At 45.6% G+C, this 16,644-nt stretch overlaps 1 protein-coding gene across 1 annotated transcript in view; it reads right to left on the bottom strand.

Annotated features, from left to right (window-relative positions):
* SORCS3 (sortilin related VPS10 domain containing receptor 3) overlaps window positions 1-16,644 on the bottom strand; it is a 305,193-nt gene that overhangs the window by 89,445 nt on the left and 199,104 nt on the right. Inside the window, exon 8 of the mRNA XM_019555481.1 lies at window positions 2,429-2,518. Within this exon, the coding sequence (XP_019411026.1) occupies window positions 2,429-2,518 (90 nt within the window). The remainder of the gene's footprint in view (window positions 1-2,428; window positions 2,519-16,644) is intronic.

Consider the following 16,644-nt stretch of genomic DNA (forward strand, 5'->3'; position numbering starts at 1 on the left):
GTGCACTGGTGAGCCAACGGGAGCGGGCAAACCACTGCTAGGGATGGTAGGGATGGAATCAAGTCAACAACGAGCCACTCTCTCAAGGCTGCCAGGAAGGGTGGCACTGTGCCAATGGAGATGTCATTGTTAGAGTCTGAGACACTTGTCCATTGACAGATGGCTTGGACTCCACTAGTTCACTCTACATGGGCCTCCAAAAGCCACCCATCAGTCACAGCTAGGTTACAACGGGGGTCCAGGATGTGAAAGGCTTCATGGCTCAACCTGAACCTCCTTCTCTTATATGAATACCAAGAAGTTCTGCAGATACTGCCACTACTTTTTAATATTCCCTTGGAGGGGACTCATTTCCAAATCCCCAGAGCTGGCCAATAAAGGTACACATCCATTTACCCCTTGCCATCCTTGCTGAGCCAGTCAATGCCGGTGCCAGTCGGCGATGACTGAATGTTGATTAATGAAGGCCCTAAAGTGTCTATTTTAAACCTTCGGATAGCGAATTCCCAGAGATCCCAAGGAGTCTTGATTAATTCCTTGTTCTCCTTCTGCACTGAGTTTCTGAACTACCTCATCCACTGACTTTTCCTTTGTTGATAGACACGTTGTATTTAAAGGATGTCCAGAAAGGAGGGACAGACTACAGAGATAGTTATCAGAGTCAAGGGTGAGTTAAAATCTCAGCTTGTTCATCATCAAGTTGAGCTTGGAGAGAATACCTTGGAGGAACCTCAACCAGACCAGAATGCAAGAGTCTACGTGTGTCATTTGGGTGGATTTCATGGGGCTGTTGCCTAATTCAGGCCTAATTCACCTTGTCAGAGTGACATGAGGAAAGAAACTTAATCAGCCTCTGATCTTCTCAGGTCTAAACCTGCTCTGCTGAAGACAAGGAAGATTTGCCATTCATCTCAGTAGGCGCATGATCTGAGCTGGGTCCTTACCCAACTTCTTTAATTGCTTAAAGACTAAGGACTAAAAGTTGGAGGAATAATCACCCCAGCATCTCAGTCTATTTGACCAGCAGTAGTGGAGATGCTGAATTAGCCCTAGCATAGGTATAACACACATCCGTCTCTGGTAGGGTTCATTAATCTACAGTTGAGAGAACAGTTACTACTGCAAAGGCTGAGTGTACTGGCGACCGAGGGCAGCTTGAAACAGGATGCTTTACATGGCTAATGAGATTTCACTATGACAACTTGCTTAAAACCAGTTTCCATTTTTAAATGACTACAGCAGTCCCAGCTTTATGTAACGTAACAGTCCAGGACCCAGACAGCCAACCCTGCCCTTACACAGAGGCCAACAATCCACCGTAACTTCAGCCAGCGAAGCCAATCGATAGCCATGTAGTTATTTCTTCATATCACCTGTCATATTAAAAAAAGGGCATCTTCTGGTGCCAATCTATAAAGCAGCTGTTGAGACAGCACTTCTGCAGAATAAATGGATGAAGAAGTTTTAATGGGGTGAGAGTTTATACAGCAGCTATGCCCCTATCCAGTGAAGAAAAGCCAAGGGAATGCTTCCATCTTGGTGGCATAAACAGGTATCACAGTGGAGTTGGATCGGACATGAATTTCAGGGTGGCTTAACTCAGCTGCGATATGTGGACACCAAAGTGCAAATCCTTCTTCGTTGCTAAACACAGGCAGGTGCTTCTTCAGCTCAAGGATAAAGCAAGCATCTCCCAACCTGCTGGACTGTCCCGCCAAGTGCTGCAGTAAAGATTTTCGTCAAAACTCAAAGGAGTGAAGAGCTTGTAAGATAACCAGCAACAGAGATGAGAGAAAGGTCAGCTTTCAGATAGCTCGGGCCAAGCAGCTCCATTCTGGCAGACAATACAGCTCCTACTCATCACCAGTCAGTCGTGCAATGGATTTATGTGTCTGAGCATTCAGATTATTTTATGCCACCACTTCTGCTGAGGACGGAGCAGAGGAGGGGCAGGAGGCTCTGAGGGAGTCAGGTACACTCCCATGATTCACTGCCCAGTGCTACTCACAGGTGAGAAATGCCTAAGGGTTTTCTGAATAACAGCGGTCAGCTATTGTCCTCTCCAGACCAAGCATTGGATTCCTACCACTTTGACCCCTGCAGATACATATGCTTAAAACAGGCAAGGTGCAAGCCAGGCGGGTTATTCCTGGCCATAACTGGCACTAGAACCAGCTGCAATATTACTTGTGTGTGGAAGGGTAAAGTTTCTTTCCCATTAATTCTTCCCTGCCTTCACATAAGCATCACAGAGAAACAAGGAATCTAGTCCAAGGAAGGAGCACACATGCCAGCACATGGTTTTGGGTTACCCTAGCAAAGGAACGGCAGTAGAAGGGAGCTCCACTGTAACTCGATCCCACGGAGCAACCCGTGCTGCTTTAGGTGCCGTGCATCTCAGGGCTGTGCTGATAAGAGCGGCATTTACCTTTGGTAACGAGTATTTGGGCAATTTAATCTGAGCAAACGGCTCCCGCTTGTATGACACGTAGTAATTAGCTCTTCCACCAGCAGTCACCTGTAGGAATGAAAAAGAGAAAGAGTGAACCCTCCTTGGAGCATACCCCACTCCACGGGCTAGAAACCACTGCCTTTTACATCACTGGTCAAAGAAGTCTACCAGCCCTGTAAGCATTGGTATGGTCCCATCAGTTCACATTCAGACCTGGAAGATCTGATGTATCATTACACGCATCAAGTTATAGCAGAATCCAATGTCTCCCCTGATTTTAACAACTCATATCAGACAAAAGAGATTTAAACTGGTTCAGGATTAAGGCACTGCACTAGGATGAAGAACGTTGTCCAAGACAGATAGCCAATAGACTTATGTCCCCATGCCTCCATTCTCTCTCGTAAATAGAAGATAATATGTTTTCCCTCCTGCTCTTTGTGTCTCTTGTCTATTCACACTGTAAACCCTTTGGGCCAACCATGAATCTGTATAGGATGACTAGCAGAAGAAGTCAATATAGTGCAGCGTCATATACATTTTTCACACGAGGTGTATGCTTCTGCCACCTGAATCCTGTGACCTGACCTCTAGGATAGCTTGCATCACTAAAGTATTGGTTCCCTGAAAATCACATTGCCTTTGAAATAGTGTGGTGGAAGGGAAATGATAGTAATTGGAATGATGGGAGTTTATGGATTGTATACTCACTACCTGTCAAAGCTATGTGCAAAGCCCAGGCATGGGTAGGAAGCCAAGATCCCCTGCTTTCCAATGGTATGTGACACTCATCCCTGGCCATGATCATTTGTGAGATATTGAATTTTAAATCCACAGCTCTCTCTCAAGTCTTTCAGAGAGGGTTCTTTTGGGCACTGTTTCAAGGCTGACTATAACAAGTCTCAGATCTGTGCCTTTTGCATTCTCTGCCACTTTGGCAAGTTCACAGGTTTTGAGATAATACAATACACAAAACACTTCTTTATTATATGGAATGTCATTTACTGCCGTATTAAGTTTCCAATAAAGCAAACAGAAAGGACTTTGATTCCCTCACAGATAATTTTTTTTTTTTTTAATCTTTCAGTGATATTTCAGAATGGGCTTAGAGAGTCTACTGCTGCAGCATCAATTATACTCTCAGCAATGATAAGGATATCTATAGATTGTGGCGTGCTTCTCTAGAGAAGCTGTCGTTCAAAGGACACCATACTCCTGGTCATGATGCACATGAATTTGATATCTGATCAATGCAGGATGAGGCTTTTCTACTGACAGCTTGAAAAGGTGGGTAGGGGATAAGTGTGGAAATAGAGCATGAATTCCCCGCCCCTTTAATTGTTACTAAACAATTTAAGTATTATTAAAATGTGATTACCACCTAGAGGCCCAAGTAGAGATAGAAGAACAAATATTATGCAAAGCACTGAGCAAAGACACAGTAAGAAAGAGTCCCTGCATCAAACAGCTTAAAGTCCTTAAAGACAAGATGGAGGAAAAAAATGCAGGCACAGACACATGAAACTACTTGCCCCCGGTCGCACAAGGACAGTGAAGGAGCCAGGATGAGAACATGGGTTTATTTTCAATCCCACTCTGTGCCCGACAAATTCACAACATGGGAAGTTCCCCATCTCAGGTTCGAACCTCCTGATGGGAAGATGATGGAAGGGCCATAAGAGTGATTTCCTAAGGCACCTCTGTTGTGTTCCCATCAGCCCACTACAGGAGGTTTATGCTGGAGAAAATAGGGCCAGCAGCTGGAGAAAATAGGGCCAATCTCAGTTTACGTAGTAAGTGTATGATCAAGCTGTTTCGGCTCTACAGAGCCAACCGCGGCAGCCCTTCTAAGAGTTGCTTAGGCCACGTGCGACATGTCCCTTCCCTTCCTTTCTCAGGTTGCTGCCTTCCATCCGGATGGCTGGATCTTCCATTAGTACAAATCAGAATCTCTTCACTAAACCAGTTTGTCCCAGTTGTGGGTCAGGCCCAAGATCCCAGCTCCCGCTGCTCTTTTTGGAGCCCAGAGGAAGCAAGGGAAGGATGCGTCCAGTAACAGAGGGATGACTTATCAAAACTCATGGGTTCAGTCTCCAGATCGTCTCATTGACTTGTCAACCTCGAGCACGCCCTGAACCTCTCTTTGGCATGGGGGTAAGAATACTTAACATTCCCCACAGGGAAGCTGTGAGGATTAAAAAATACTTAGGAACAATCAGAAATTCTCGGGGTAATGTTACCCAGGTGGAAAGCATAGAGCGAATATATACCATGTCTCCTATGGTCACTGGTAACCAAGCACGAATGTGGGCTTGAACAACCGGGCGAAGTATTTGCAAGTCTTATATCAGGCTTGTCACCCTGACAAAGATTTAGGATGATCAGAAAGTAGGGCTGAAAGGGAGGGCAAGGCCATCTAGCCCAGTCCCCTGCTCGAGGCATGATCGGTCCTGACTAACCCTCCCAGCCAAGTGTCTGTCCAACCTGCTCTTGAACACTCCCAGGGATGGAGAATCCACAATTTCTCTAGGTAACCTGTTCCAATACTTGGCCACCCTCAGAATCAGAAAGTTCCTCCTAATCTCCAACCTCAGTTTCCCCTGCTGCAACTTGAGGTCATTGCTCCTAGTCCTTGTCCCCTGTCACTAATGGGATGCTAATCTTCGTCAAGATCCGATCTTGGCATGATTTAAACTGATGCTAACAACAGTGCCCCCAAAACGACCAAGCCTTCAGTGGTGTCCATGTGTTTCTGGCAAGCTCATTGAAAGGGAATGAATTTTGCAAGACCCAGTTTAATTTATTTTGATGAACTTTTCCTTTTCATAGAAGCAAACTTGCCAGCATTGTAAATCCCAGAGATTATTACAGCATTTTCCCTCCAACGCCTCTTTTTATTTCATGTTTGATGGATGTCACCCAATTATTTGCTCTGCACTCATCAGTCATGCTCAACACAGAATTAGCTGGGTTTGTCTTTTCCCTCCTCCTTTTGCTAATGACTGCCTCATTAATCTGATTTCCTGGACTTCTATTTTATGGGTTTAATTGGGCTGCTGGCCAGTGGAAATGATTCCTTTGGACAAACGTGTTTGCCATTCAACACATCTGTCTTTCCTGACTTCTGTTCACTCTTCCTCTTTCCACCTCTTCTTTAATTCCTCTTCACTTTGTTTCAAAAGTAGAGCTCAGCTGCTTGCATTTTTAATTCTTTTGGTTGGTGCATGGGAATAAATCTGTGTTCTCTTGAATATGCTATCCCATGACATATAGTCGCTTGCAGAGCAGCCTAATGGACCTACCACATGCATCTGAAATGGAAGATGATTGAAAGGTTTTCATTAGTGTAGGCAAAGAATTATGCAAAATTTACTACGGAGCCTGCGTGTTCACTGATGTGCAAAGAACAGCATTGACCGGTCGCTCACCCTAACGCAAGATTGAAGAACACAGTTTCTTAGGATTTTTTTTTTTTTAGCTTGAGGCACAAGAAATTTTGCTCAACCAAAACCCACCCATGTCATTGGAAAGGGACTCAGGAAATGGAATGAACGGAGCTCTCTTTAGTTTTCATAGAAAGGCACTGAAATGAACTTCCTATTGTGTAAAGCTTCAGTAGGATCCAGACCAGAACTGGCCCTCACAGACCACAGGTCCTAACAGGCAATGCTCTCTCTTGCTCTCAGCAGACTGGGTCCTTGAGGTTGGGAACTACATTTTCTAGTAGTTCTCCCTCTTTTTTGATGATGTGTTGTAAAGCAATATGGCACTGTTAGATCTAGGTCACCAACTTGCAAGTTGATTTGCGACCTGCAGGAAGATTTCTGTCTCTCCTCCTGCTGCTCAGATAAGAGTCGTGCTAAAGGAACACGGAGGCACGTCAGCATGGAAACTATGGATGAAGCAAGGCAGAGGAGGACTCTCAGATGACTTTACCAATGGATAGCTTTCTGGTAGCCCTACTGTTCTAGACATGAGCTCCCCTCTGCTCAGAGGATCAACCTGAGCTGTTTGATTAGGGGCAGAAATAGCACACAAACCAGTACAAATGATCAGAAAGCAGTTCAAATCTGTAACACAACTGAAGCTCAGTGCACATAAACTTATTTTAAAATACCTGAAACCGGTTTAAGATAAACCTGGATTGATGTAATATGAGACTTAACTGATTAGGTTAAATTTACTGAACTTCTATCCCAGATACCTTCCAGATTCAAGTTATTTTACAGTCCCCCAGAGACTTTGCACCTCCCCTGCAAACCCTGCCTTGCAGTGTGGGTGGGCTAGCCTTGGACCAAGCTGGGCCACTGCAGGCATATGGCTGCATTTCCAGAATCAAAAGTGAATGTCTGTTCACTTGCTTATTGGTTCAATCTATGCAGCTTAGCCTGCAAAGACTGAATTGATTCAGCCTTGGGCTGTTTGACTGCTTGTACTTAACTTTTATGACCAAGGGGCTACCTTCCTTGGACGGAACCGGAACAGAGGTGACCAACTCTTTGCAAATCTGCATGCTCTCACAGATGGAGAATTTAAGTCCAGCCTCCAGTTAATGGGACAAGGCACTATTCCTCTGACTGAATGTAACATGTAAATGAGTGTTTTACCAGATACAATAGGTAGAGGTGCACCAACACATCAGTCCAATATCATTTTGGTACCAAAATAAAGAAACTGGGTGTATTAGATATCAGCCAGATGGGGCCAATAATTTGGCCAATAAATGCTTGTGCTGCGCATGGCTGCAGTGCAGGACTCAGGCAGCGAGAAGCAAAGCCCAGCAGCGTGGAGAGCTGCCTCCAGCTGGTAAGTCTGGTGTGGTGGAAGGGGAAGAAGGGATGGGGGTGCAGATCAACACCCCCTGCAGTGAGGGAGGGGGCAGGGGCTGGCCAGGCAGGATGGGGGGGGCAGAGCCACAGCTCATGTGGGGGTGTGGCTGCCACCACTGCTTGCACCCCGGGAGGGCGGGGGGGCGTGTGCCCCCCTGGCTTTTCACAGGGCAGGGCGGGCTGCAGCCAGTCCTGAGCAGGGCTCTTCTTAGCAGGGGCTGGGCTTGAGTGGGCTCTGGAAGCACTGGGAGTATCCTGCATCCCCAAATTTTGCCACCGCTCCACTCCCAGTGCCACTGCCACCAGCTGCCTGGTGCAGCCCCGGCTTTTCGTGGCACGTGGGTGGAGGCGGAGCATTGAGCCGGGGCTGCACCGGGTAGCTGGCAGCACTGAGAATGGAGCGGCAGTGAAATCTGGAGTGGATGCGGTGTCCTCCAAGCACTGCTGGTGCCTGCTCTGAGCCCAGCCCCAGCCGAGAAGAGCCCTGTGCAGCGTCCCCCCCATGCCCTCCGAGGGTGCAAGCAGTGGCAGGAACTGCCCCCCCACCCCATGAGCTGCAGTCCAGCCCCATCCCCCCACTGCCTGGGCAGTACTTGCCCCTGCTCCCTTCCTCACTACAGGAGGTGTTGATCTGCCCCTCTCCTCCCCTTCCACAACACCAGGTTTACCGGCTGGAGGCAGCTGTATTGGAAATTGGATCGGTATCAGCCAACACGCCTCCTTAAATATCAGCTATCAGTATCCAAACAGGGCAACTCTATTAAAAAGCTGAACCCTTGGCTTCCTTTGGACATCATTTAGAATAAAAAGCTGGATCTTATTGACATAAAATTAGTCTCATCAATGGCTCTTCCTGCTTTTTGATCAATGAACTTTCCCAGTAAATAACCAATACCAGTTTAAGAACAATGAGTTGATACCTCAATGGCACCACTGATTTGTGTGTGCCATTCAGCCCTGTAGCACCCCTGCTCACTGCTATAGTTTTAATTATTCCCTTATGCTCTTTGCAGATATAGAATGACCTTTATTGCACCTGAGACTAAAGCATGGTGGAACCATATTATGTTAAGCTTGCCATGTTTGCTACTTTGACTTGGAATTGTATCTTCTTTAGTAGTAAATTGTACCTTAGCTTTACACAAGTTATCTAGGGGAAGTGGGAGAGTACAAACACAACCCCAATCCTTCTGTGCGTAAGTCACCCAAGGGGGAGGTAGAGAGATTGCCTGGTTACAGAAGGAAAAAAGAATATCATTGTGATCTAAGAAATAATGCAATGTATATTCTTCCTGAGTTGCTCAGGAGAGATTAGGCCTTCAACCATCCCTTCCAGACCTTCCTCAGAGGTGCTAAGACGCCCCTGCGGCTACTGGCATAAACCAGTGCCTAAAAGCTCCAATGTGGCCCTCAGTCATTCCTGTGGTCTTTCACACGGCATCGTGCAAGACCTATAATACTAACACAATACACAATTATCTATTCATGAGCATACATCTGTCAGTATACTGCAGCCCTGCAACGGGCTTAACACTTCTTGGTGCTCAGCTCCCTCTAGCTCCTGTTGCAGTCAGTGCTTTATAGGCTTGGTACAAATTTACTAATGCCAAACCATTCATTTAACTCAATTGCCTGAGATTCAGTGACTTCAGACAGTTTCCTCTCTACTTAGAACAGGCCATGGAAGCTCAGATACAGTGGTGCAGCAGTTAGAGATAAAATACTCTGACTTTTTCATAGCAACTCCCATACTAAACACATCCACCGTTGCACCAAAGAAATCAAACAGACAGCACAGCACAAGCCGCACTACCTCTGCAAATTGCACAGAAACTGACTGAGAGATGTACATGATTGTACACATTAAACCTTCTTTTAAAGGATTTCAGAGGAAACATGATTTAGTCTGCCAAGGCGATCCTTTTACATCTTCTGATGCAGATGCTGCTGATACGGCAGGCACAGTGCTGGGGGAAGGGGAGGGAGAAAGAGATTTAAAAAACCCCACACAGCATATAGCATCCTGTAGAAGGATTTTTTTTTTTAAATAAAAGCAGGAGGGGGGTGTTAATCAATTTTTACTGACAGATGTTTAGCTTCAAGTTCCAAATTCAATAACATTTGGCACAGTAAAGATGAAACAGTGTCAGAAGCAGATGAAATGCACACAGCAGCAAATAAGAAAGTGCATGAGCCTGTGTTGCTCCTAATCTTTACGGCTTCACTTTATGAAGGGTTTTTAACTAGCACCTGGGATGTACTCTCTCTCATGTCTATCCTACTTCCCCACTTCCCTGCAGCAGAGTTCTGTTTTGCATATTAGATGGGGGCAGGAGAAGCTGTGGCCACCATTACTCACCAATAAAACAGGTGTAATCGTGTTCATCATTTCAACATCTTCATCCTATTAGTTTCATAATAAGCTTTTAATGATTTGTTCAATAAAAGACTGGAGGACCAAACCCTCCAAGTCAGAGCAAGCTCCATTGTCCCGCCGGGCCATTCTCTCTGCCATCGATCACAAAGATGAAAATCAATGGCAGCTAAGGAGGGTGAAGTTAAAAATAAATTGTGTGGATTGATTTCTGTTAGGACCTTTTGGCTCCTGGTTAAGGGGGGTAGAAAAAAAAAAGAAGGAAAAAAATGCGTATTTGAATGCAGTGTGTTTAACTTCCATGAGAGGAGACACAACGAGCCATGGCTTGGAAAGCAAAGTTTCAGTCTCCCTTAACCAGCTTGTTTCACTGCTGTGAGCTCTCAGGATAACAAAATATCCCTCCCACTGCAGGGGCAGGGCTGGTCTCAAATGTCTTGAAGGGAATTTACTGCTTACTGAAAGTGTTACATTGACAGCCCTGAAAGCTCAGGTCAGGTTTCCATACCATAGGTACTACATAGCTATCCGCAATCCCCAACAGATTATAGCAGGAGTGGGCAAAATATGGCCCAGGGGCCAGATCCGGCCCACCAGGCCATTTTATCTGGCCCGTGGGGCACTTAAAAAATTTAGAAAATTAATATTTATTTGCTCCTGGCTGCCTCTCAAAGATGACAGGATCCAGGGGCAGTAGGACCCAGGGGAAGCTGGTGGCAGGACCCAGTAGCAAGGACCCCCCAGCCCCACCCACCAAAAGCAGAAGCCCCTGCTTAGCAGAGGCTTGTGGCCTGGGACCATGGGGCTGCTCCTGCTTCCTTGCTCTGGTGATGGAAACGCAGTCCTTGACAGCTTGCCAAAACTTGGTAAGTGGCCCTCCACCTGAAATAATTGTGTGCCCCTGGATTATAGTCTGCTCCACCCACAACACTGCCCTTGCTTCAGAACCACATGACTAGTAACACAGCATTAATCATGTGCTTACTTGGAAGCATGTGCTTAAGTCCCATTAAATCAAATGCTTTCATCCTCTCCTGATTGTATCATAAGAGCAATAGTAACATTTTTCTGAGTCAACATTTGTAATGTTTGAATTACAGATCTGACCGGGAAAATATTTTCCCTTCTGAGTAAAATTTCAGTGGAAGTGGCATATTTTGGGATTGTTTGGTAGCTTTTCTGTTTGTTTCTCTGGGAAAATAAAACCAATCCAAAATATGTAGCTTTACATTATCTATCCAAAAACAGGAACAAAACCTCAAAAAAATTTTAAGAGTTGTTTTTCTCCCCCCACAAGCATTTCCATTTAATCCAAAACACCATTTTCCATTGAAAAAATGTTTTACTTGACATTTTCAGCCTCAATTAATTAATGGTGGTTGCTATTTAAAAGCCAATGCTTTCCACAATTACCATATATGCGGATAAACCTGCGTAGTTACTATGCATAAATGCTGACTTTGAAGAAGGAATGGCTACATGCATTTCACGAGGGGTTTTCCACACAAAGGACAACTGAGTTGGTTCAACAAGATGGAAATATTTCCCCTCTATACGTGTTGAGGAGCAGTAAAGTATCCAGATTTTTACTGCATTAGCTGCATGCAATTTGCAGCAAGTAAACTTCCAAGGAGCCTGATCTGTGGAAATTCCAGTTCTACTTGCTTTTGCTTATACCAGTGAGATGCAATTCCAAATAGCACTAGCATAGAAGGGCTTTTGAAAGCAGGCCTTCTGCCTGCAAGCTGAGAAGACATCTGGTAGAAGTAATTTATGGCAGAGAGGGAAGAAGAGAATCCAGTGGTCTACAATATGATCATGTGCAAAACAGTTTCCCCTCACACTGCAGCACATATAGGCTGCTAATGATAAAGCTGCTGCTCCCAAATGATAAGGCCACAGGCTCCATCTTAATCAGAAGAATGTTAACCATGGTTCAATTGGTCTCCTTCCTCTTTTCTGTAACAACCATCTTAACTCCTACATTATCATCATCCACCACACGAGCGGGCACCACCCACAGCAATGGCTCTCAAGTCATTCTCCTGGTCCCATCACCCCCCGAAACAGTGACTGATTCAAGGGGCTTGGTGATGCAGCAGGTGAACGGGGGTCTTCCAAGCTGTCACAGGTCATGGAATCACTTGATTTGAAGAAAACTGAAGGCAAGAGAGAGCAGCTCCATTTTAAAGACGCCCAGGAAATTGGATAACAAATGGAATATGGTAGAAGGTGCCATAATCTGAAGGCGAATGGCAGGAGAGACACCGGGTGACAGACAGTAATGATGATTAACAACGCAGTGCCTGTGCTCTTCAGGAGCAGCCTGCTGCCCTTGCTTGAAATTCATCTTGCTCAGAACACCTCAGTAAATACACCGCATGGACAGGAGAGGGACAAGGAGTCTGCGGCCCGGCTCTGTGAAGGGACGGAGATAATGATAATTTACTGCCTCCCATCATGGCTTCCTTTGGTTAATGATGCAAGGAATTTCCAATTTAAAGTGGAAATGAAGCAGATGCTGAAGCAAACAGCAAACTCACAGATCGGGGGCTGCTGGGGGAGTGGGGGGTTGTAACAGGAGCACTTTGCTTCCAGTGAGTTCACATTACGGCACTTGGATCTGGAAGTAAAGTTCTCCAAAGGTCTGAGTTAGCTCCATGGGGTCAGTTTGGAGAGAATGGGCACAGGGCACCGACTTCAAATCAAGTGCCTGACACCCCAAAATGCAGGGGTTTTGGGTCTCACCACCATATTCCCAGTCCAAGAAAAGACCCACTCAGTGCATCTATACAAGACGTTTACTGCGGAGTTGCTTAATTAGCTGAGCAGTAAAATCTCAGTGTCTCCACGTGCAACCCTGTTAGGCCACAGTAAACCAATAAATGCTGCTGTAGTTTAGTGCTTGTCAACACAAGTACTATCTGATGGCAGTGTTATGTGATGCCCTGCAAAGCATGCGTAGACATAGACAGGGTGGCTGGATCACAAAGGTGCTTTGGTGCAGGGGCTGCCTGCCAACTAGCCCCGTACTGGAGCACCCTCGTGCCCCAGCCAGCCCCTCTGTAGCATGCTGAGCCAGGTCAGAGCAGATCCAGGCTGGGAGGCTGGCCCCAGTACCCCCTGCCAGTCCAGGCTGCTCTAGGCTGGTTCAATGTGCTCCAGTCTTGAGTGCACATGTAAACACAGCACCTGGGAGCAATAAACTCCAGTGCAAACTGCACTGGAGTTTATCCAGTCAAATTAATTTCATGCATAGACACGCTCATTGATTTGTTCCTTGTCCTGCCCTGCTATGCTGGGTCGAAACAGTTCAAGCAATGTAGGGCTATCCAGCTATTCTGAGCCAAGCAATCATGGAGCATATCAATTGCTCCTCTGCACGGCTCTACTAATGTTAAGACATTTGGTTCTAGGAGAATGGCCAGGCTGGGCCAAAGATCTAATACAGCCCCAGGCCTGGGTGCACAGGGCTATTAATGACCTGACAAACTAAAGGAAGAGAACAACTGGAAGAGCAAAGCTCAAGGCAAGCTTCTCAGCCCATTTGTAGCCGCTGTAAATCTTGTGCCACACTCTGAATGGGCTTTTATTACTGTTGTTTAGAACTGGTAGGAAAAGAAAATGCTGACTTCCCCACCCCTAAAAAAATGACTTTTCAGCAAACTAGAAACCCTAATGGGAAAAAAATGCCAAAACACCCAAAATGTTTTCTAGTTTTTGAAAACTTGTTGGTTTGCAATAACCTGGAAAAAAAATTAATGAAAAAAAAGAAAAATTAGCTTTCTTGGAAAATGTGTTTCCTACCAGACTCTTCCCTTTGTTGGCATTGTGGGAGTTCCCCGAGCTTTCTGCTGGGCTGTGCACACACATCTAACAAACAAGGTCTGTCCCATAGGGTTTATGTGTGCTTTACACTGGAGTCTAAAGCAGGAGTACACCTAATTTCCAGGAAGTCAAATGTGATAGAGGGCTGCGTACTCTCTCCAGGCCTAGTACTAAATAGTGGAATCATTTCAGACCCGAGTAGCCAAAGGCAGCTATTAGGAAGGCTATAGCACAGCTATAAGAGACAGTTACTGGTGTTTTCTATTGCGTGGCCACATAACTGAAATCAAAACAGAACAAAAGTGCCATTGACCTTAGCAGAGATGCTGAGCTGATGCGTCACAGATGGCCCTGAGATTAGTTACCTCGACTTGGAGCCTTAATAAAATATTTGGAGTTTGGGTTTTTTCTTGCAACTGGCACGTTTTGCATAACACATTGTTAGATGATATCAAGCATGCAGTAAGGGCCCAATCCCAGGTCTGGCTGTATCACAGCAACACCATGGACTTAGGTAACATTTCACAAGTGTGACTAAGGCAGGATTTTGCCTTAAATATGTACCACAGGCCAAACTGTCTGGTCTAAGATATACCTGTGGAAGGCACCTTATAAACATCATAAATAAATCAGATAGAAATGCTGTAAAATTCTTCTCTTACTTTTCAGTTCATGTGGCACAACTCCTGAAATGTGGCTAGTCCTTCCTTGGTAAAGAGCCATTCACCGGTTTGTATGTTTTACCTGATTCTCCTCTTATCGGTGTCTGATCTATGGGCAAAAGTGTCCCATCTTTCCAATCTCTCTTCATATAAACATCTTTCTATGTACTTGATCATTCTCATAAGTCTTTTCCAGGCTCCTCCTAACTCTGCAAAGTCCTTTACAGATGGTCAGTACTACGTATGTCAGCCTACACAATGACAAAGCACTGAAATATGTATGCATATTATTTTCACATAATTCTCCAAACCTGATTTGCCTTAAAAACAATTTGTTGTGGGTCCATGTTGAGTTGTGTAGCTTTACAGCTGCTGAGATTCTAACCCTATAGGTGGGCAATTATTTTGGCTGGGGGGGGGGCCTTAATGAGTTTTGGGGACCTGTCAAGAGCCACATCCATCTCTTTCTGTCTCTTGCTCTGTCTGTCCGTCTGTCTGGATCTGTCCATCTTCCTCTCCTCTTCCTTGCTGCCTGTCTTTCTCTTCTCTCTCTCTCTCTTCTCTTCAGAGGAGAAGAGAGAAGAGAGGGGAGCTTTCCCTGTGTCAGGAGCACGATGGGTCAATTGTGGACGCTGCCAGCAGATTCTGTATTCAGGCTCACGGCATCCACAGCTGATGCTGCCGCCTGCCCGCTGTAGCAGACACCCCGCCCGGGTCCACAGCTGATGCCTGATGCTGCTGGGCAGAAGCAGTCCTGCTCGCCTGCCCGCCTGGCATAGAGCTGCCAGCCACCTGTGAGCCAGATCCTGCGAGTTGGCAGTCATCCACCCGCAGGCTGGATCAAATCTGGCCCACGGGCCATATTTTGCCCACCCCTGCTAGAGACCTATTTATGAACTCCATTGCAATAGAGACTCAGTCATGAATAAGCATGTAGGTGGGCACGATGCATCCCAACAGCTATCTGTACGTCAGCAGTGCTGCTTCTAATTCTTTTCCGAGTGTGGAGCAAGAACAAAGTCAGACCCCCTTCGTTTATGCTTTATGAAGCTAGCAAACCTGAACCTATTGTTAAATGCTTAAACTGCTATTTATTTAACATTCACAATAATAAAAACAAAATCCACCCATGAAGCCCTAATGAAATGCAGAGTTAAGTATTTTTAAGACAACTCATTTAGAGTGTCACCAAATATTTTTACATAGCATAAATTAGCGGCTGTTAATTTGAACCCACTGGGCATTCTTCCAGCGGTTCGTCAGGCAGACAAACCGCAGTGCCATGCAGGCTTGCCCACCACTGGTACAAACAGCTCGATATCCTGTGCCTTTTGATAATGCGGTCGAGCACTAAGAGATGAGATGCTCCCATCAAACGCAGTGCAAGTCAAAGGGAGGCAAAAGCCTTGAAACTCTCCAGGCAGCAGAGATAAAAAAGCCAAATGAAAGCTGGCTCCCTCCGAGCCCTGCTGTATTAGAGGTGTTTACCAAAATATGTATTGGAAAATTGGTGCCTCCAATTGCAGATAAATAGCTTATTAAGTAACTGGAGAATACGTTTCTCCATGTAGTTCCTGGAAGCAGGACCACTAACGATTTCTAAGGAACTGTATCCCCACCCCCAATCTAGGCACGGAAATAGCAATCTTCCCCGTTAAACAATCACTTTAAAAGCTATTTCAATAGAAGCAGCAATTTTCCACCAGTCTAGTGCACGTTAAGGGAAAAAGGAAACAAGGAAAGCCAAACACAAGAAAGTGAGATTTTTACAAAGAGCGTGTTTCATTTTTAACCTGCCCCCCCATCCTATCCACACTTTTAGCTCGATATAAGCCAAGATCGCCACCACCCCTGAGCTCTTTGAGCTTTCTATCCACTGGTATTCATGACAACTTGGACCCCGCTGTCACCCAAATAGTAAGTACTCTGCAGCTGCCCTTTGCTATGGTGATTGCTCATTCACTCTCCTCTCTGGAAACCATCCAAAAGGAGACAGGTTGGGCGACTCTTCCCCATGCACCTTGCCTGTCTTCAGTTTAAGTGGCACCCCTTTCAGGATCCGTTCTCCTCTCCCCATCCTCAGAGCTTTCCTTTACCACGCATCTTGTGTCCGGCTATTTTTCACTTTGATTCTGCCTTAAATCATCCTTCCTTTGTAAACCAACTTGCCATCACCCCCATAACTTCACCTTCCGCGGAGACGTCTCATGCTGCCTCTTTGACACTGAATCCTGAATCAACTCTTGCATTTGCCAAAGTGGCCATTCACTCAACTTTGCTTTTATCAGGCCTTGCTCCTTTTCTTCTCTCTCTATTCAGTTTATTGTTAGCATCCTGGCGTTTTCCTGACAGCCACAATACTTTACACTTCCACGCTGCCCTCCATCAGAGGAACGCACGGCGCTTAACTATCACTCAAAAATAACCCTTGGCAGGGAGATATTGTCATATTCAGCTGGGAAGAACGAAGGGTGAAGTAACACATTACACTTAGACCAT

This window comes from Crocodylus porosus, unplaced genomic scaffold (assembly GCF_001723895.1).
Source record: "Crocodylus porosus isolate Cpor-Errol unplaced genomic scaffold, CroPor_comp1, whole genome shotgun sequence".
Lineage (NCBI taxonomy): Eukaryota > Metazoa > Chordata > Crocodylia > Crocodylidae > Crocodylus > Crocodylus porosus.